Source organism: Mobula birostris, chromosome 13 (assembly GCF_030028105.1).
Source record: "Mobula birostris isolate sMobBir1 chromosome 13, sMobBir1.hap1, whole genome shotgun sequence".
In the NCBI taxonomy this organism is placed as follows: domain Eukaryota; kingdom Metazoa; phylum Chordata; class Chondrichthyes; order Myliobatiformes; family Myliobatidae; genus Mobula; species Mobula birostris.
This window is the reverse complement of record NC_092382.1, coordinates 19,228,217-19,250,639: the sequence shown is the minus strand read 5'-3', so window position 1 is coordinate 19,250,639 and position 22,423 is coordinate 19,228,217. Positions and strand designations below refer to the sequence as shown.

The following is a 22,423-nucleotide window of genomic DNA, read 5'->3' as shown; positions in this document are numbered from 1 at the left end:
CAGAAACTCAAGGTGATGGACACAGGACAGAACAATACATCACAGGAACAGGCCCTTCGGCCCAGAATATTGTTTCAAAAAAGCTAAACAGTAAATCAACCCCACAAAACACTAATCACTCCTACCTACACAATGTCCATATCATTTCAAACTTCCGCACATTCATGTGCCTATGTCAACTTCTCTTAAAAGTCTTCAACTTATTTGTTTCTACCACCACACCAGGGAGCGCATTCCTGGCATCCACCTCTCCCTGCGTAAAACAACCTACCCTCACATTCCTTCCAACACCATCACCGACTTCATCCGCTCAGGGGATCTCCCATCCACTACTACCAACCTTATAGTTCCCACATTCCGCACTTCCCGTTTCTACCTCCTACCCAAGATCCACAAACCTGCCTGTCCTGGCATAGACATATTGTCTAAGCTTGCTCCTGCCCCGCCGAACTCGTTCCTGCATACCTCGACACGGTTTTATCCCCCCTTGTTCAATCCCTTCCTACCTATATTCGTGACACTTCTCACGCTCTTAAACCTTTCGATGATTTAAAGTTCCCTGGCCCCCACCGCTTTATTTTCACCATGGATGTTGAGTCCCTATATGCTTCCATCCCCCATCAGGAAAGTCTCAAAGCTCTCCTCTACTTTTTGGATTCCAGACCTGATCAGTTCCCCTCTACCACCACTCTGCTCCGTCTAGCGGAATTAGTCCTTACTCTTAATAATTTCTCCTTTGGCTCCTCCCACTTCCTCCAAACTAAAGGTGTAGCTATGGGCACCTGTATGGGTCCTAGCTATGCCTGCCTTTTTGTTGGGTTTGTGGAACAATCTATGTTCCACACCTATTCTGGTATCTGTCCCCCACTTTTCCTTCGCTACATCGACGACTGCATTGGCGCTGCTTCTTGCACGCATGCTGAGCTCGTTGACTTCATTAACTTTGCCTCCAACTTTCACCCTGCCCTCAAGTTTACCTGGTCCATTTCCGACACATCCCTCCCCTTTCGAGATCTTTCTGTCTCTATCTCTGGAGACAGCTTATCTACTGATGTCTACTATAAGCCTACTGACTCTCACAGCTAACTGGACTATTCCTCTTCTCACCCTGTCTCTTGCAAAAATGCCATCCCCTTCTCGCAATTCCTCCGTCTCCGACGCATCTGCTCTCTTTTCATTCCAGAACGAGGGAGATGTCTTCCTTTTTTAAAGAAAGGGGCTTCCCTTCCTCCACCATCAACTCTGCTCTCAAACGCATCTCCCCCATTTCACGCACATCTGCTCTCACTCCATCCCCCCGTCAGCGCACTAGGAATAGGGTTCCCCTGGTCCTCACCTCCACCCCACCAGTCTCCGGGTACAACATATTATTCTCCGTAACTTCTGCCACCTCCAACGGGATCCCACCACTAAGCACATCTTTCCTTACACCCCACTCTCTGCTTTCTGCAGGGATCTCTCCCTACGCGACTCCCTTGTCCATTCGTCCCGCACCCCCCCCCCATCCCTCCCCACTGATCTCCCTCCTGGAAATTATCCTTGTAAGCGGAACAAGTGCTACACACGCCCTTACACTTCCTCCCTTACCACTATTCAGGGCCCCAGACAGTCTGCGTCGGGTCTCTCCAATATATAGAAGGCCACATCAGGAGCACCGGACGAAGTATATCACCCAAGCCGACTCAGCTGTGAGTCGGCTTGGGTGATATACTGTGTCCGATGCTCCCGATGTGGCGTTGTATATATTGGAGACCGACGCAGACTGGGAGATCGTTTTGCTGAACACCTACGCTCTGTCCGCCAGAGAAAGCAGGATCTCCCAGTGGCCACACAATTTAATTCCACATCCCATTCCCATTCTGATATGTCTATCCACGGCCTCCTCTACTGTAAAGATGAAGCCACACTCAGGTTGGAGGAACAACACCTTGTATTCCGTCTGTGTAGCCTCCAACCTGATGGCACGAACATTGACTTCTTTAACTTCCGCTAATGCCCCACCTCCCCCTCGTACCCCGCTGTTTATTTATATACACACATTCTTTCTCTCTCTCTCTCCTTTTTCTCCCTCTGTCCCTCTGACTATAACCCTTGTCCATCCTCTTGGTCCCACCCCCCCCCCACCTTTTCCTTCTCCCTAGGCCTCCTGTCCCATGATCCTCTCATATCCCTTTTGCCAATCACCTGTCCAGCTCTTGGCTCCATCCCTCCCCCTCCTGTCTTCTCCTATCATTTCGGGTCTCCCCCTCCCCCTCCCACTTTCAAATCCCTTACTCACTCTTCCTTCAGTTAGTCCTGACGAAGGGTCTCGGCCCGAAACGTCGACTGTACCTCTTCCTAGAGATGCTGCCTGGCCTGCTGCGCTCACTAGCAAATTTGATGTGTGTTGCTTGAATTTCCAGCATCTGCAGAGTTCCTCGTGTTTGCCCTCACATTTCTATTGCATCTACTCCCTCACACCTTCAGTGCATGTCCTGTAGTATTAGACATCTCTAACTAGCGAATATGTACTCCCTGTCTACTTTATCTTCGCCTATCATAATCCTAGAAACCTCTGCAAGATCTCAGTCCTCAGCCTCAGTCCCTCCATAGTAGATCTGCACTAAAATATGGATAATGTTTGAATCCATACTGGCCAAGAGTTGTGAACCCGATTCGTTATCTTTTTTCCTCTCCCTACAAACTGCTCTTTTCCACTGATTCTGGTTTCTTTTTATTGCATTCACCCAGGAATAGTTTAAATTTTCTGGAAATGGAAAGTGCACAGGCGTTCATTTTGTGATAGTTTGTAAACCAGCAAAGAAACCATGGCTTTTCCCAGTGAATTATTCGGGTATCAATTTGCCTGTTATTCCTGGAACGGTGATCCAGATAGTTATTTCTAACAAGGTTCACATGATTAATCTCAGGAATGATAGTCTTTATGAATGAGGAAAATTTTATGGCTTTGTACCTGTACTCAATGGAGTTCACGAGGATCGCGGTGGTTGGGGATGTTGGTTTGCTATTTAGAACTACTGAATACTACGAAGCCTGGATGTTACATCGGGATGATGTCTCCATCAGATGGAGACTCTGGGATCTGCGAGCGGAGCCTCAGATGAAAGAAGCTCCACTCTAAACCTAAGATGGGAGAAATTACTGCAGACAGGTGTTGATTGACCTGTGGAATTATGTTAACAAAGAGGGTGATGGAGACTGTCGTTGGGTATATTCATCTTCTTGATTGCTAGGTAGGCTGACTGTTATAGCAGCAGGAATACGGTGTTGGAATAAATCAGCCATGGATGAATTCTGGAGCAGACTTGATGGACCGAATGACCTAATTCTCTTCCTGTGTCTTATGTCTCACCATTACTGAGTGATGACGCCTTCGTATCCCATATCAGGTTTGGTGACATGTGAGGGTCAATTACAGGTTTGCTCACTGAGATCATTACATTTGTCTCCTACATTTAAATTACAGTTGGTCTGTTTCTAATAACATTGTGCAGAAATGTTTTGTTCTCGTTTGTATTGTTAACTTGCTTCGTTGTCTCTCTGGTTAAAGTTAGACCTGCGGTGAGAGATTTATTGGAAGAAAAGCCCACAACTGGAAGCAAACCACAACTGAAGACCGACAATTGAACCAGCCTGAGGACTGAGAGCATTAACCGGAGAGAACCAATCTGACTCGGAGTTTCCAGTGATGCAGTCAGGAGAAAGTTTGGTGAGTCTCATTTACTCAAACTCTGGTCCTTTTGACATACATTGCTGTAAGAAGAAAGGTATGAAATAGTTGGAGTGAGACTGAATGAGCCCCGAAGTACCAGTTATGTCTCTGTCAGACCCAATTGCAATCACTCCAGATCTGTTAATGTGCCGTCAGCAGCACCAATCTTTAAAGTCACGCATATTTCCTCAGTGTTTGCTCATTTCAAGTTCTTTCATTTTCTAAAGTAGCTTTTGGACAGTCTTAATGTTTCCTTGCTTGCCTGTGTTACGGCATAATCATCTCAAAATGCGTTGACAATTTCCTCTCTTTGCAAGACGAAGTAATTGGTTTCTGCTGCACTGTTTGCAGAAATGTGGAACTACCATCAACGACAGCAACACGACATTGATTCCTCTGACTATTGCAAGATGCAATGATATACTTGCCCTCAATTACATCGTTCTGCAAGCCTTCGCTAAGAACGAACGCATTTGATGCCAAAGGTCCCAGCACCACATTTCATTCAGTCCCAACAAGCAAAAGCCAACCAATAATTTACATTTACATACCCTGGCGACATCCAGTATTTTCGACTAATAAATTGTCAGAACCTATGAATCTGTGATCAAGCAGGAATGTGTTTTGCAATGTTCCCATTTGAACCTGTACAAAAGGCACGAGTTCTACCTGTACTTGAGATGAGCGAATGTCCCTGCAACCAGGTCTGCTGGAGCTGCCGGAGTCGGTTTAAACTCAGTCGTTGAGGGATGGGAACCAGAGTGTTTGGTCAGATGATGGAGCAGTTGATATAAAGGTAGGTGCAAAGTTCACAGAGGCAGTGTAAGGATAGGCTGTGGACGGTGGTCGTCATTTGGATGGATTGAAATGTGTTGAATACAATAAGTAGGAAAAGTAAGAGTAACTTATAGCATGGTTAGTGTGTGGGTACGTGGCCAGGTGATTAAGGCATTGGACTAGCGAACTGAAGGTCGTAAGTTTGAACCCTAGCCGAGGCAGCGTGCCTTCAGCAAGGCATTTAACCACACAGTGCTCTGCGACGGCACTGGTGCCAAGCTGTATCGGCCCTTGCCCTTCCCTTGGACAACATCGGTGTCGTGGAGAGGGTAGACTTGCAGCATGGACAACTGCCAGTCTTCTATACAACCTTGCCCGGTTGTATGAAGACTTTCCAGGCGTAGATCCATGGTCTCGCAAGACTAACGGATGTAGAACATGGTTCAGTACATGGATGGTACATGTTATCACCATTACACAGGCAGGACTGCTACAAGGGAAGGATTGGCTGTCTGATGTTCCAGAGTTTCAGAATGCACATGGAGGGAAGTGAAAGGAGGACAATTATAATTGCTAATCAGGGTGGTATCATCGGAGTACATCATGGAGGGACCATCGACAGACTCAGTGTGGGTGTAAGTCAGAAACAGTACGGGCACTGTCATTCATTCTGGGAGTATTCTCTAGGCTTTCCCTAAAGCCACTGGGATAACGAGAAGCAGATAACTTGACAGCTTTTGGAAAGGTACAAATATAACAAGGTAGTTATCATTGGTGACTTCTACTTTCCTGCATTTGATTCCCACCTCCTTATTCCAAAATGGGTCCATAGGGCAAAATATGTTGTGTGTCTCGGAATGAGTCTTGATTTATCTTGTGGATGGACCAACTGGAAGGGATCCCATACTGTGTCCAGTACTACGCAATGATACTGGTAGACATCACGATAGGTGACCTTTTTGAGATAGTTATCACAATAATCTAACTTTTATCATGGTCATAGGCATGTAGAAGACGATAAAGAACAGAATTTAATTAGTGGATGGACAATTGTGATGCTATTCTTAGCAATCTGGGAGCGTAAATTGATAACACATTATCTCAGGGAATAGCACATTTAGGAAGCAACATTCAAGCACGGCTCCAGAGAATTATAAGGTATCCAGGAAGGAGCTTTACAAGGGATTTAGAGGTCCAAGGGGACTTGAGAAGTCCTTGACGAGTAGGATGAAGGAAAGTCCCATCAAGTTCTACACGTTGGTGAAGAAGAGGAGGATGAACAGATTGAGGGTAGGACTACTCAGGAGCAAAGACGGAAACGTGCCTGGAGGATGAAGTGCTCAATGAATGATTTGCGTCAGAGTTACCAATGGCATGGACTATGATTGTGACGTTAGCATAGCAATGTTAAGAAAGAGGTGTTTTTTTTTAAGATTCCAATGTATACCACATCACTACGGGAAGTGAGGAGGGACTTTACAGTGACATTGACAATGACCCGTGTGCTCTCTCTGGCCACAGGTGTAGTAAAACGGGACTGGAGAATGGCAAATCTTCTTTTGTAATTCAATAAATGTATAAACGATATAATTCTGGTGATTATAGACTAGTGAGTGTTACATCAGTGGTGGGCAAAATCTTGGAACGGATACTTAGGGACAGGAATTTTGAGCATTTACAGAAACATTATCAACACGGGTTGCTACTTTGGCTTTTTGATGGTGAGAGCAGAGAAGCGTAGGGAGAAGCAAGAGATAATTTTTCATAATATGTGACAGTCATGCACCGACATTTGGATCGACAGAGTCTGATTAGGAGTGAAAAATGGCATTGTGCATGGAACGTTGCGTTCAACAGTACTTGTTAAGGATTTTGAAGATGAGAGTAAAATGACAGGACAGTGGATGTGGTACATTGGATTTCGGCAAAGCCTTATGATAAGTTGCCACATGACAGCTTGGTCTGGAAGATAAGGACCCATGCGCTTCCGAGAGAAAGTAAAATTACCTTGAAGGTAGCAAGCAACGTGTGGTGGTTGAAGAACGGAGGCCGGTAACTAGTGGTGTGCCGCAAGGCTAGAAGTTGGGACCTTTGATATTCGTTATTTGATAGCAATCGTTCGAATACGAACGCACAGGGCTTTACTAGTGAGTTCACAGATGACACAACATTAATGGATGTTGCTTTCAGTGAAGATTATCGTACTTACAGGGGATCTAAATGGGCAGAAGAGTGGTAAATTAATTGTAAAACCGACATGAGCAGCAACGGTTTTATGCAGAGGTTAGTGATGATGTGAATGCAATTGCCAGAGGAAGTGGATGAGGCAGGCACAATTATATATTTCTAGATGGAGTTGTGACGTGTAGATAGAGTGAAGAGGCCAGGAGTAAATGGGACCAACACAGAAAATTAGGACAATCTCTGTGGGTATTGTGGTCAGCATTTTCTCGTTGGGCTGAAGGACTGTAGGTGTTCTCGTTTGTTCTGTGACTCTATCAGTAGGATGCGCCAGATACCACTGGACAGACATACGGACATGGCTGGGAAGTTGATGGAAGCGGGGAATGATTGGTCCCTAAGGCAAGTGCTGCTCTGATACAGGGAATGGAGATACTGTCATATTTGCAAAGTAATCATACTCTTTCTAACTCACTGTCTGCTTGTGTGTAATTCAGAGAATCGTCAGCATGTGAAGTTTTCCTGTATCAGGACAAAAGTGTAAACAAGAAAACAACAACCAACAATCGTCAGTCAGAACCAGGATGGCTACAGGTATGATCATTGGATCGTTCTAATTAAACGTCTGTCGCATTTGTACATAATATTTGAGATGAAGAAACTTACATAGGCTGAGGGATGTTTCTGAAAACCCTTTTATGTAGCCAAGCCGAGAAAATTGCCAGCTTTGAGAATAGCTGAGGATCAGGAGACAGATTATTGTAGGTAAATGTGTGATGTGCTTCGGTATTTTAATACCCCAATGAATATCTGGGCTCTGGACAAACGATGAACGTGGTTTTCTCAAAATACGATTAAGGAGCTTCAATGGTGATATGGCACAGGAAATATAAAACAGCAAGAGAGAAACGTGGAATCAAGGAAGGTTATCGAGACAATATAATGGCATTGGTGAGTAGGATTAAAGTGAACCCCTCGGCGTTTCAAGAGGGGAACTAGAGTGGGGAACACGCAAGATGATGGAGGAACTCAGCAGATCAACAGCATCGATGGAGGGAGAGGATTTTCTCTGAGTCAGAAAACGTTCTCATCCGATTCAATCTTTTGTAATTGAAAATTTCAATCTGCAATCTCTCCGATACTAATATGTCCTTCCTGTAGTATTGTTACCAGGACCGCACACGTTATTCTAACTGGTCCAACCAACAGTTTATAAACTTGTCACAAGATCTCTTTGCGCCAGTATTCTGTGCTGCAGCTAATGACAGCAAGCATGCTAACTGTTGTCTCCACACATTGTCTACCCGTAATTTTTGGAGTATTGAAAGTTGAAAGTTCACTGAATTTATCATCAATGTACATACATGTCTCCATATGTAACACTGAGATTCGTGTCCTTGCGGGCGAGTTAGCCGACTGGATGTGGAACTGGCGAGGTGGAAGGAATCAATAGGTTACTAATAGAGTGCCGTTTAGTTTGGAGGCTTGTGTTCAGTAGTGTGGATGGATGCTATGTCCACTGTTTGCTCTTTATAGTGAAGGTTTGGTAGATAAAATTAACATTGTTCATTAGTTTGCAAATGGCATCAACATTAGTGGTAAAGTAGGGTTATGTAAATTGACAAGGAGACTGAGACGACCGTGGAATATGCTCTAATGAATGGGTTCACTTTGTAAAATTAAAGCAGCGCAGGAATTACACAGTAAATTGTAGGGCCCTGAGACGTGTTGTAGAACAATGGGAGCTGGGGGACCAAGAGTACAGATGCTCCATTCCCTGGAACTGTTCATACACGTCGGTAGAGCAGAGCACACGTGTCTTTGAGATGGAAAGAGTACAGAAAAGTTTCCTCCAGGCGACCGGACAGTGAGCGTGTCAAGGCAATGGTCAGTAGGTGATCTAGGGGACAGGACACTGTATGTCAAAGCGTACGGAGAGTATGTGGTCCAGAGGATCCGCCTGTGTGTACTCCGGTGGCTGATCTGTGTGTGACCCTGGAGACGGGACAATGTGCGTATCCAGGTAATGGTCAATCTGTGATCGAGGCGACTGGCCAGTATGTGAGTCAAGGCAGTGGTTAGTCTATGACCCAGGAGACCGGACAGATTGTGACTCAAGGCAATGTTCAATCTGTGACCCAGGGAGTGGACAGTGTGCGTCTCGAGGTAATGGTCAGTCTGTGACCCAGGGGATCGGACACTTTGACACAGTGGACGGACAGTATCTGATCGAGGGGATCCGGAAGTGTGTAATCCGGTGGCGGATCTGTGTGTGACACCAGTGACTGGACGGTTTGTGACCCACGGAGATTTTGTTCGTGGAAAATAAACCCAGTGATATTTCCCGGTATCACCTGACACCATTCCATTAAGAAGCTCTGGACATCAGTGTGTTCAATTCCTGAGTAGCTAGTGATTAGTATTACTGCGTCTACCCTGTTCTTTTTCTGGGTGTGGATGTGTCCAGTCACAGGCTTATCGGGATGGTAACCTGGCAGGAGGTGTGGTTCACATTCACCAGCACAGTCCCGCTCCAAATCTGGTCAGCCAGAGTCTCGGCTCCATTATTTGATGGCTCTGGTCTGCTTTAGCTGGAATTTATAAAGCTGGGCGGGGGGTGATCTCATTGAACCCTTTCGAATGCTGAAAGGCCGAGAGCGAACAGATGGGGAAAGGATTTTTCCCATGGTGGGAAAGTGTAGATTCAGAGGGCACAGACTCAGGATAGAGGATCATCCATCCGAAACAGAGATGCGGAGACATTTCTTTAGCCAGTGGGTGGTGAATTTGTGGAATTTGTTACCACAGGCAGCTGTGGAGGCCAGGTTGTTGGGTTGTTACTTAAAGCAGAGATTGATAGGTTCTTGATGGGACACAACATCAAGGTTACAGGGAGAAGGCGAGGAACTCGGGTTGAGGAGCGGAAAAAAGGATCAGCCATGATTAAATGGCGGAGCAGAATCGATGGACCAAATGTCCTAATTATGGTCCAATGTCTCATGTTCTTATTGTAACCACCCACTGCGAATCCTTGTTCTGCTCGTATCTAAGTCACTTCACTACAACCTGCAATTCATCATTTATTTCAGGTGGGAAATTAAATAAAATATGGAAAGCATTCGAGAGATTTTTACCAAGTAAATCATCGATTGAAGATGATCAAGACACGGGAAGCAAGGTACCAAAGCAGGGTCAGATTGAGAGCAATGTCCCAATGGAATGCGATCCGGCCACAGCGGAAGTGGATCAAATTCAGCCCAGAGACAGTGACGTCAGAGACACTGAGCAGGACCCTGGAACCAGCACAAGTGAGGCGACTGTCTGTCAGCCCAGAGACAGTGACGTCAGAGACACTGAACAGGACCCTGGAACCAGCACGTGAGGCGACTGTCTGTCAGCCCAGAGACAGTGACGTCAGAGACACTGACCAGGACCCTGGAAACAGCACAAGTGAGGCCACTGTCTGTCAGCACAGAGACAGTGACGTCAGAGACACTGATCAGGACCCTGGAACCGGCAAAACTGAGGCGACTGTCTGGCGGCCCAGGGACAATGACGTCAGAGACACAGAGCAGGACCATGGAAACAGCACGTGAGGCGAATGTCTGTCAGCCCAGACACAGTGACGTCAGAGACACTGATCAGGATCCTGGAACCAGCACGTTAGGCGAATGTCTGTCAGCCCAGAGGCAGTGACGTCAGAGACACTGAGCAGGACCCTGGAACCGGTACAAGTGAGGTGACTGTCTGTCAGCCCAGAGACAGTGACGTCAGAGACACTGATCAGGACCCTGGAACCAGCACGTGAGGCGAATGTCTGTCAGCCCAGAGACAGTGACGTCAGAGACACTGATCAGACCCTGGAACCGGTACAAGTGAGGCGACTGTCTGTCAGCCCAGAGAGAGTGACGTCAGAGACACTGATCAGACCCTGGAACCGGTACAAGTGAGGCGACTGTCTGTCAGCGAAGAGACAGTGACATCAGAGACACTGATCAGGAACCTGGAACCGGCAAAACTGTCTGTCGGCCCAGGGACAGTGACGTCAGAGACACAGAGCAGGACCATGGAACCAGCACGTGAGGCGAATGTCTGTCAGCCCAGAGACAGTGACGTCAGAGACACTGAGCAGGACCCTGGAACCAGCACGTGAGGCGAATGTCTGTCAGCCCATAGACAGTGACGTCAGAGACACTGATCAGGACCCTGGAACCGGTACAAGTCAGGCGACTGTCAGTCAGCCCAGAGACAGTGACGTCAGAGACACTGATCAGGACCCAGGAACCAGCACGTGAGGCGAATGTCTGTCAGCCCAGAGACAGTGACGTCAGGGACACTGATCAGGACCCTGGAACCAGTACAAGTGAGGCGACTGTCTGTCAGCCCAGAGACAGTGACGTCAGAGACACTGATCAGGACCCTGGAACCGGCACAAGTGAGGCGACTGTCTGTCAGCCCAGAGACAGTGACGTCAGAGACAATGATCAGGACCCTGGAAACAGCACAAGTGAGCCGACTGTCTGTCAGCCCAGAGACAGTGACGTCAGAGACACTGAGCAGGACCCTGGAAACAGCACATGTGAGGCGACTGTCTGTCAGCCCAGTGACAGTGACGTCAGAGACACTGATCAGGACCCTGGAACCGGTACAAGTGAGGCGACTGTCTGTCAGCCCAGAGACAGTGACGTCAGAGACACTGATCAGGACCCTGGAACCGGCAAAACTGAGGCGACTGTCTGTCGGCCCAGGGGCAATGACGTCAGAGACACACAGCAGGACCATGGAAACAGCACGTGAGGCGAATGTCTGTCAGCCCATAGACAGTGACGTCAGAGACACTGATCAGGACCCTGGAACCGGTACAAGTGAGGCGACTGTCAGTCAGCCCAGAGACAGTGACGTCAGAGACACTGATCAGGACCCAGGAACCAGCACGTGAGGCGAATGTCTGTCAGCCCAGAGACAGTGACGTCAGGGACACTGATCAGGACCCTGGAACCAGTACAAGTGAGGCGACTGTCTGTCAGCCCAGAGACAGTGACGTCAGAGACAGTGATCAGGACCCTGGAACCGGTACAAGTGAGGCGACTGTCTGTCAGGCCAGAGACAGTGACGTCAGAGACACTGATCAGGACCCTGGAAGCAGCACAAGTGAGGCGACTGTCTGTCAGCCCAGAGACAGTGACGTCAGAGACACTGATCAGGACCCTGGAACCAGCACGTGAGGCGACTGTCTGTCAGCCCAGTGACAGTGACGTCAGAGACACTGATCAGGACCCTGGAACCGGTACAAGTGAGGCGACTGTCTGTCAGCCCAGTGACAGTGACGTCAGAGACACTGATTAGGACCCTGGAACCGGTACAAGTGAGGCGACTGTCTGTCAGCCCAGAGACAGTGACGTCAGAGACACTGATCAGGACCCTGGAACCGGCAAAACTGAGGCGACTGTCTGTCGGCCCAGGGGCAATGACGTCGGAGACACACAGCAGGACCATGGAAACAGCACGTGAGGCGATTGTCTGTCAGCCCATAGACAGTGACGTCAGAGACACTGATCAGGACCCTGGAACCGGTACAAGTGAGGCGACTGTCAGTCAGCCCAGAGACAGTGACGTCAGAGACACTGATCAGGACCCAGGAACCAGCACGTGAGGCGAATGTCTGTCAGCCCAGAGACAGTGACGTCAGGGACACTGATCAGGACCCTGGAACCAGTACAAGTGAGGCGACTGTCTGTCAGCCCAGAGACAGTGACGTCAGAGACAGTGATCAGGACCCTGGAACCGGTACAAGTGACGCGACTGTCTGTCAGGCCAGAGACAGTGACGTCAGAGACACTGATCAGGACCCTGGAAGCAGCACAAGTGAGGCGACTGTCTGTCAGCCCAGAGACAGTGACGTCAGAGACACTGATCAGGACCCTGGAACCAGCACGTGAGGCGACTGTCTGTCAGCCCAGTGACAGTGACGTCAGAGACACTGATCAGGACCCTGGAACCGGTACAAGTGAGGCGACTGTCTGTCAGCCCAGAGACAGTGACGTCAGAGACAATGATCAGGACCCTGGAACCAGCACAAGTGAGGCGACTGTCTGTCAGCCCAGAGACAGTGACGTCAGAGACACTGATCAGGACCCTGGAACCAGCACAAGTGAGGCGACTGTCTGTCAGTCCAGAGACAGTGACGTCAGAGACAATGATCAGGACCCTGGAACCAGCACAAGTGAGGCGACTGTCTGTCAGCCAAGAGACAGTGACGTCAGAGACACTGATCAGGACCCTGGAACCGGCAAAACTGAGGCGACTGTCTGTCGGCCCAGGGGCAATGACGTCAGAGACACAGAGCAGGACCATGGAAACAGCACGTGAGGCGAATGTCTGTCAGCCCAGACACAGTGACGTCAGAGACACTGATCAGGATCCTGGAACCAGCACGTGAGGCGAATGTCTGTCAGCCCAGAGGCAGTGACGTCAGAGACACTGAGCAGGACCCTGGAACCGGTACAAGTGAGGCGACTGTCTGTCAGCCCAGAGACAGTGACGTCAGAGACACTGATCAGACCCTGGAACCGGTACAAGTGAGGCGACTGCCTGTCAGCCCAGAGACAGTGACGTCAGAGACACTGATCAGGACCCTGGAACCAGCACGTGAGGCGAATGTCTGTCAGCCCAGAGACAGTGACGTCAGAGACACTGATCAGACCCTGGAACCGGTACAAGTGAGGCGACTGTCTGACAGCCCAGAGAGAGTGACGTCAGAGACACTGATCAGACCCTGGAACCGGTACAAGTGAGGCGACTGTCTGTCAGCGCAGAGACAGTGACGTCAGAGACACTGATCAGGAACCTGGAACCGGCAAAACTGTCTGTCGGCCCAGGGACAGTGACGTCAGAGACACAGAGCAGGACCATGGAACCAGCACGTGAGGCGAATGTCTGTCAGCCCAGAGACAGTGACGTCAGAGACACTGATCAGGACCCTGGAACCAGCACGTGAGGCGAATGTCTGTCAGCCCAGAGACAGTGACGTCAGAGACAATGATCAGGACCCTGGAAACAGCACAAGTGAGGCGACTGTCTGTCAGCCCAGTGACAGTGACGTCAGAGACAGTGATCAGGACCCTGGAACCGGTACAAGTGAGGCGACTGTCTGTCAGCCCAGAGACAGTGACTTCAGAGACACTGAGCAGGACCCTGGAACCGGTACAAGTGATCCGACTGTCTGTCAGCCCAGAGACAGTGACGTCAGAGACACTGATCAGGACCCTGGAACCAGCACAAGTGAGGCGACTGTCTGTCAGCCAAGAGACAGTGACGTCAGAAACACTGATCAGGACCCTGGAAGCACAAGTGAGGCGACTGTCTGTCAGCCCAGAGACAGTGACGTCAGAGACACTGATCAGGACCCTGGAACCGGTACAGGTGAGGCGACTGTCTGTAAGCCCAGAGACAGTGACCTCAGAGACACTGATCAGGACCCTGGAACCAGCACAAGTGAGGCGACTGTCTGTCAGCCCATAGACAATGACGTCAGAGACACTGAGCAGGACCCTGGAACCAGCACAAGTGAGGCGACTGTCTGTCAGCTCAGAGACAGTGACGTCAGAGACACTGATCAGGACCCTGGAACCGGCAAAACTGAGGCGACTGTCTGTCGGCCCAGGGACAATGACGTCAGAGACACAGAGCAGGACCATGGAACCAGCACGTGAGGCGAATGTCTGTTAGCCCAGACACAGTGACGTCAGAGACACTGATCAGGATCCTGGAACCAGCATGTGAGGCGAATGTCTGTCAGCCCAGAGGCAGTGACGTCAGAGACACTGAGCAGGACCCTGGAACCGGTACAAGTGAGGCGACTGTCTGTCAGCCCAGAGACAGTGACGTCAGAGACACTGATCAGACCCTGCAACCGGTACAAGTGAGGCGACTGCCTGTCAGCCCAGACACAGTGACGTCAGAGACACTGATCAGGACCCTGGAACCAGCACGTGAGGCGAATGTCTGTCAGCCCAGAGACAGTGACGACAGAGACACTGATCAGGACCCTGGAAACAGCACAAGTGAGGCGACTGTCTGTCAGCCCAGAGACAGTGACGTCAGAGACACTGAGCAGGACCCTGGAAACAGCACATGTGAGGCGACTGTCTGTCAGCCCAGTGACAGTGACGTCAGAGACAGTGATCAGGACCCTGGAACCGGTACAAGTGAGGCGACTGTCTGTCAGCCCAGAGACAGTGACGTCAGAGACACTGATCAGGACCCTAAAACCAGCACAAGTGAGGCGACTACCTGTCAGCCAAGAGACAGTGACGTCAGAGACACTGATCAGGACCCTGGAACCGGTACAGGTGAGGCGACTCTCTGAAAGCCCAGAGACAGTGACCTCAGAGACACTGATCAGGACCCTGAAACCAGCACGTGAGGCGAATGTCTGTCAGCCCAGAGACAGTGACGTCAGAGACACTGAGCAGGACCCTGGAACCAGCACGTGAGGCGACTGTCTGTCAGCCCAGTGACAGTGACGTCAGAGACAGTGATCAGGACCCTGGAACCGGTACAAGTGAGGCGACTGTCTGTCAGGCCAGAGACAGTGACGTCAGAGAGACTGATCAGGACCCTGGAACCAGCACAATTGAGGCGACTGTCTGTCAGCCCAGAGACAGTGACTTCAGAGGCACTGATCAGGACCCTGGCACCAGCACAAGTGAGGCGACTGTCTGTCAGCCCAGAGACAGTGACTTCAGAGACACTGAGCAGGACCCTGGAACCGGTACAAGTGAGGCGACTGTCTGTCAGCCCAGAGACAGTGACCTCAGAGACACTGAGCAGGATCCTGGAACCAGCACAGGTGAGGCGACTGTCTGTCAGCTCGGAAGCGCATTAAACACGGAATTGTCAAGTGCCCAACAAAGAACGGGTCAGTGAAATATGAGGGTGGTGTGTTCGCAGAATGTGGCAGGGAGGGAGGACGTGATTCCTTGTAGGCGGGTTGGTCAGAGGGGGGAAATGTGTGGGTGTGCTACAAGTTTCTCAGTGAGGAACCCGCTAGCCCACTACAGGAAATGTACTGCCTGCTGCTGAGGATTTTCAGCATGTGTATTCGAGAAAATGCAGCTGCCCAGATGAAGAGAGCATTTCCAGGATATGAATTGAGGGAAATGTTCTCGCCAGGATGCTGAGAGCATCTCTGGGAAGCGACTCTCATTGACAGTCCCAACATTTATTCCCATTCTAAATTGAAATAGGTGTCTGGTTGGGGTGGGAGGGGATGACATCTGGCAAAGTAGTCCTTGTGGTAGAGTAATTCCCAAAGCATTGTTGGGTAGATTTTGAGGCCACTCTTGGGGGCATATGTGTAAATATGGCCGATCCTAGTGTGGTTCCTTGTGGAGCATCACTGGTCAAAGATCGCCAGCCACGTTAAGCCTCATTACCACCTGTCCCTTATGGGGAAAACAACTATGAATCCAAAAGGCCAATTCACCGCAGTTCCCCAGCATGTCAATTTTCTGTATGAGTCCATGTCGGACCTTGTCAAACATCAGACTAACATCCAAGTAGACAATCTCCATGTGTAACTTCATCCATCACATTTGTCACCACCTGGAAGAACTCCATCAAGTTAGCAAGACGCTAACCCCGCGCAAAGCCTTGGTGCTGATCCCTACCCACCTCAATCCTTCTCTCTTCCATACTCCCTTGGGGCAGACGGTATAAAGGGCCGAATGTAAGTACCAGCAGCCTCAAGGACAGCTTTAATTCTGCGTTTATAAGTCTATTTACCGTCACCTACTCTGTTATTATTGGCTCTCAATAATAATGAGTCAATTTTATATGTAAAATTGTAACATCGTGTATCTCGTAACTAATAACCACTCATTTAGACAACCACAATATACTCACAGAAGAGCAGAAAGAATACTGTTGAGGATTTAACTGGATTTAAGGAACAACTGAAAATAGATAACAAATTCAAAATCAAGCCCGGAGGGAAAGCAGAAATCTGACTATCAAAAAAAAAACATTTGATACTGTCCCTCTCTCGTGGTTAATAGAACTTCCTAAGATATACACTTAATACTTGTGAAATATCCACATCTGGTGAAGCATTAGCGTACAATAATCATCCTATTAACAATCACAAAGGAAAAGCTACCGTTATCAAAATAAATGGAGACATTTTCCTAAGCCTGCTATGGTTTTCACTAGCTTTAAACCCGCTTTCCAATTTACTAAATCGGAGAAAAATAGGGTATCAAAACCGGGAAAAAATGAATTATACCTTGGAACACCTGCTGTACAGAATGCCTTGAAATTATTCGCTCTATCATCAGTAAAGCTAAAACAACTAATTAAAGTAATGAAACTAATTTTCAAAGATATAAACATGAGCTTAAAGTAAACATTAAACATTTCGAAAGGTGTAGTAGAGCTTGTAGTGTATGACAGAGCATCAGGATTCAATACAACAGATGGATCGATATGAAACATAAGTATATTAAGGATATCAACAAACAAAGAAAATAGATCATCGTGTGATAAAGAGAAATGTTTCAACAGAATTTACTTCAAGGCTTAAGAAAATCTGCCAAACTAAGCTGAGTCGTAACAATATAACAAAGGCAATAAATAAGTTCGCTCTGCCTATGTTAATGTATTCCTTTGGCATGATATCTCGGTCTGAAACCGATCTGGAAAACTTACAAAAAAAAAGCACTGAAATAACACTCGAGTGCACCGAGATTAACACTACCTACCACAGTATGAGGAAGAGGATTAACGGACATAAAAAATACACAACAGTCAGATAAAATTCTCAGATTCAGAAACCGGTTTAATATCACCAATATATGTTGTGAGATTTATTGGCATTTATTTATATATAATTTTATGCTATATATAGATAATATACACACCCCCTTCTCGTCCATATTTAGTAAATCACACTTTGGCAGCAATTACAAGCTTGGGTCGTGTGGATAAGTGTCTATCAGCTTTGCACATCTGGACACTGCATGTTTTCCCCATTCTTTACAAAACTTCTCAAGCTCTGTCAGATTGCACGGGAATCATTAGTAAACTGCAGTCTTCAAGTCCAGACAAAATTTCTCCATTGGATTGAGGTCTGTATTCTGACTTAGCCACTCCAGAGCATTAACTTTGTTGTTTTTAAGCTCTTCCTGTATAGATTTGACTTTCTGCTTGGGGTTATTGTCTTGCTGGAAAAATCTTTTCCCAATTTGTAGTTCTCCTGCAGATTACATCAGCTTTTCTTCCAGGATTTCCCTGCTTTTTGCTGCATTCATTTTACCCTCTACCTTCACAAGCCTTCCAGGGCCTGCTGCAGTGCAACGTCCCCACAGCATGTTGCTTCTCGGTCAGAATCTTGTGATTTTGATGATGTGTAGTGTTTGGCTTACACCAAATATAGCATTTAGTCTGATGGCCAGAAAGCACAATTTTGATTTAATCAGACCTTCGAACTTCTGGGTCTCCCAGATGCCTTCTGGCAAACTCTGGCCGAGATTGCATGTGAGCTTTTTTTTCAACAGTGCGTTTGTCTTTGCCACTCTCCCGTAAAGGATTGTGAATCCTTGTTCTGCTCGGCTCTAAATCACTCCAGCATAACCTGTAAATCATTTATTTCAGGTGGGAAATTAAATAGGTTATGGAAAGTATTCGTGAGGTGTTTTCCAGGCAACTCATCCAGGGAAGATGATCGGAACACGGGAAGCAAGATACCAAAGCAGGGTCAGATTGAGAGCGATGTCCCAATGGAATGCGATCCGGCCGCAGCGGAAGTGGATCAAATTCAGCCCAGAGACACTGACGTCAGAGACACTGAGCAGAACCCTGGAACCCGCACAAGTGAGGCGACTGTCTGTCAGCCCAGAGACAGTGACGTCAGAGACACTGATCAGGACCCTGGAACCGGTACAAGTGAGGCGACTGTCTGTCAGCCCAGAGACACTGACGTCAGAGACGCTGATCAGGACCCTGGAACCGGTACAAGTGAGGCGACTGTCTGTCAGCCCAGAGACAGTGACGTCAGAGACACTGATCAGGACCCTGGAACCGGTACAAGTGAGGCGACTGTCTGTCAGCCCAGAGACAGTGACGTCAGAGACACTGATCAGGACCCTGGAACCGGTACAAGTGAGGCGACTGTCTGTCAGCTCAGAAGCTCATTGAACACGGAATTGTCAAGTCCCCAACAAGGAGCAGGTGAGAGAAATGTGAGAGTGATGTGTTCGCAGAATGAGGCAGGAAGAAGTATAAAGGTGATTCATTGTTGGAGGATTGGTCAGAGAGGGGGAATTTGTGGCTGTGCTACAAGTGTCTTAGTGAGGCACCCTCTACCCCACTACAAGCAATATACTGCTTGCTCTGAGGATTTCTAGGATGTGTATTGGAGGAAATGCAGCTGTCCAGATAAGAGAGCATCTCTGGGATATGAATTATAGGAAATGTATTTGCCAGGATGCTGAGTGCATCTCTGGGAAGCAACTCTCATTGACAGCCCCAGCATTTATTCCCATCCTAAATTGAAATAGGTGAGTGGGTGGAGTGGGAGTGGTTGGTCTCTAGCGAAGTTGTCCATCTGGTAAAGTAATTCCCAGAGTGTTGTTGGGTAGGTTTTGAGGCCAGTCTTGGGGAAACGGGCATATGTGTAAACATGGCCGATCCCAATGTGGTTCCTTGTGGAACATCACTGGTGAAAGAGCACCAGCCAGGTTAAACCTCATTACCAACTGTCTCTTATGGGGAAGACGACTATGAATCCAAAAAGCAATCACCACAGTTCCCAAGCATATTAATTTTCTGTATCAGCCTCTCACGTGTGACCTTGTCAAACACCCAACTGAAATCCAAGTAGACAATATGCATGTGCAACTTTATCCATCACCTTTGTAACCACCTGGAAGAACTCCATTAAGTTAGTAAGACGCTAACCCCGGCCAATTTCCTGGTGCTGAACCCTAACCCACCTCAAACATTCTCTCTTCTCATGCTCCCATGGGTCAGAAGATATAAAAAAGGCTGAATATAAGTACCACCAGCCTCAAGGACAGTTTTAATTCAGCGTTTATAAGACTATTTATCGTCACCTACTCTGTTATTATTGACTCTTAATATTGATGAGTCAATTTTATATATAAAATTGTAACATCGCGTATCTAGTAACTAATAACCACTCACTTAGGCAACACAATATACTTACAGAAGAGCAGAAAGAATACCGTTAGGGTATGAAGGGATTTAAGGAACTGATAATAGATTATATAATTCAAAATCAAACCCGGAGGGAAAGCAGATATCGGACTATCGAAAATCATTTTATTCTGTCTCTCATTCTTGGATAAGAGACCTTCCTAATATATACACCTAATACTTGTGAAATATCTACAATATCTGATGAAGCAGTAGCATCAATAATCACCCTATTAACAATCAAAAAGGAACAACTACTGTTATCAAAATAAATGGAAGCATTTTCCAGAGCAAAACGCTAAGCCTGCCCTTTTTCTCTAGCTTTAAACCCGCTCCTAATTTACTGAATTAGACAAAAATAGGGTAGCAAAACAGGGAAAAAAATGAATTATACCTTAACACACCAACTGTACAGAATGATTTGAAATTATTCGCTCTTGTATCAGTAAAGCAAAAACATTTAATTCAAATAATGGAACTAATTTCCAGGCATATAAACATGAGCATTTGACTAGAAAAGTACAGAACATTAAACATTTCGAAAGGTGTAGTAGAGCTTGTAGTGTATGTCAGAGCATCAGGATTCAATACAATAGATGGATCGATATGAAACATAAGTATATTAAGGATATCAACAAACAAAGAAAATAGATCATCGTGTGATAAAGAGAAATGTTTCAACAGAATTTACTTCAAGGCTTAAGAAAATCTGCCAAACTGAGCTGAGTAGTAAAAATATAACAAAGGCAATAAAAACGTTCGCTCTGCCTATATTAAAGTATTCCTTTGGTATAATATTTCGGTCTGAAACCGATCCGGAAAATTTACAAAACAAAAAAATAAAATAAAACTGAAATAACACTCGAGTGCACTTCGATTAACACTACCTACGACAGTATGAGGAACAGGATTAACGGACACAAAAAAAATACACAACAGTCAGATAAAAGTTCTCAGATTCAGAAACAGGTTTACTATCACTGATATATGTTGTGAGATTTATTGGCATTTATTTATATATAATTTTATGCTATAGATAAATAATATACACCCACCCCCCCGGCTCCCATCTAGTCCATATTTAGTAGGTCACACTTTGGCAGCAATTACAGGTTTGAGTTGTGTGGAAATCAATTTTGCACATCTGGACACTGCAATTTTGCCCCATTCTTTACAGAACTGCTCAAGCTCTGTGAAATTGCATGGGAATCGTTAGTGAATTGCACTTTGCAAGTCCAGCCAAAAATTTTCAATTAAATTAAGGTATGGACTCTGACTTAGACTCACGAGGACATCAACTTTGTTGTTTTTAAGCTTTCCTGTATAGCTTTGACTTTATGCTTGGATTTATTGTCTTGCTGGATTTTTTTTTTCCCCAGTCACTGTTCTTCTGCAGACTACATCAGCCTTCCTTCCAGGATTTCCCTGTTTTTGTTGCATTCATTTTACCCTCTACCTTCACAAGCCTTCCAGGGCCTGCTGCAGTACAACGTCCCCACATCATGATGCTTCACAGTAGGAATCTTGTGATTTTGATGCTGTGTAGTGTTTGGCTGACACCAAACATAGCATTTAGTCTGATGGCCAGAAAGCACAGCTTTGATTTAATCAGACCTTCGGACCCGAACCTTCCGGGTCTCCCAAATGCCCTCTGGCAAACTCTGGCCGAGATTTTGTTTCAGTTGTTTTTTTTTCAACAGTGCGTTTCTCTTTACAACAGTCCCATACAGCTGTGACTGGTGAAGCTCCCGGGCAACAGTTGTCTGCGCAGTCTCTACCATCTCAGCCAGTGAAGCCTGGGACTCCTCAAGAGTTGTCATAGGTCTCTTGGTGGCCTCCCTCAGCAGTCCTCGTCTTGCACGGTTACTCAGTTTCTGAGGACAGCTCCTCTACGCAGATTTACAGCTGTGCTATATTCTTTCCATTTATTGATCATTGTCTTAACTGTACTCCAAGTGATACTCAGTGACTTGGAACTGTTCCTGTATTCATCTCCTGACTTATGCTTTTCAGTAACCTTTTCGCAGAGTTGCTTGTAGTGTTCTTTTGTCTTAGAGGTGTATTTTTTTTGCCAGGATACTGACTCACCAGCAGTTGGGCCTTCCAGATACATGTGTATTTTACTACAATCAATTGAAACAACGTGACTGCACACAGGTGTCCAAGCACAGATCTCCATTTAACAAATCATGTGACTTCTAAAACCAACTGGCTGTACCAGTGCAGATCTAGTGTCATATTAAAAGAGGATGAATACTTACACAATTAATTATTTTGTGTTTTATATTTGGAGTTGGTTTAGATCACTTGAAATTGATGTTTTCGCTTTGACTTAAGTATTTTTATGTTGATCATTGTCAGAAAAGACACATTAAATCAAATGTGCTTGAATGTTGTGAAACGATAAAACAGGAAAAGAGAGAACATACAGGTCCTTCGGCAAACAATGTTGTGCTGACCATGTAACCTACTCTACAGCATAACCAACTATTCTTTCTAAGCTCCATATAGGTATCTAAGAGTCTCTGAAAGTACCCT

General features: G+C 46.8%; 2 protein-coding genes across 5 annotated transcripts in view; both read left to right on the top strand.

The window, feature by feature from the left end:
- The window catches only part of LOC140208493 (NACHT, LRR and PYD domains-containing protein 3-like), a 46,559-nt gene that overhangs the window by 7,678 nt on the left and 16,458 nt on the right, over positions 1-22,423 (top strand). For 2 of the 4 annotated variants that reach the window (XM_072277185.1, XM_072277184.1), the window contains exons 2-3: positions 3,551-3,709; positions 7,168-7,264. In XM_072277185.1, the coding sequence (XP_072133286.1) occupies positions 7,255-7,264 (10 nt within the window). In that variant the 5' untranslated portion in view covers positions 3,551-3,709; positions 7,168-7,254. Of the gene's footprint in view, positions 1-3,550; positions 3,710-7,167; positions 7,265-18,695; positions 18,899-22,423 lie in introns of those variants that run through there. The other 2 variants (XM_072277186.1, XM_072277187.1) reach the window with 2 other exon arrangements.
- LOC140207389 (uncharacterized) lies at positions 12,996-21,707 on the top strand. Its single transcript, XM_072275924.1, has 4 exons — positions 12,996-13,105; positions 15,235-15,521; positions 18,323-18,757; positions 21,586-21,707. Exons 1-4 carry the CDS (start codon positions 12,996-12,998, stop codon positions 21,705-21,707), a joined length of 954 nt encoding a protein of 317 aa, XP_072132025.1.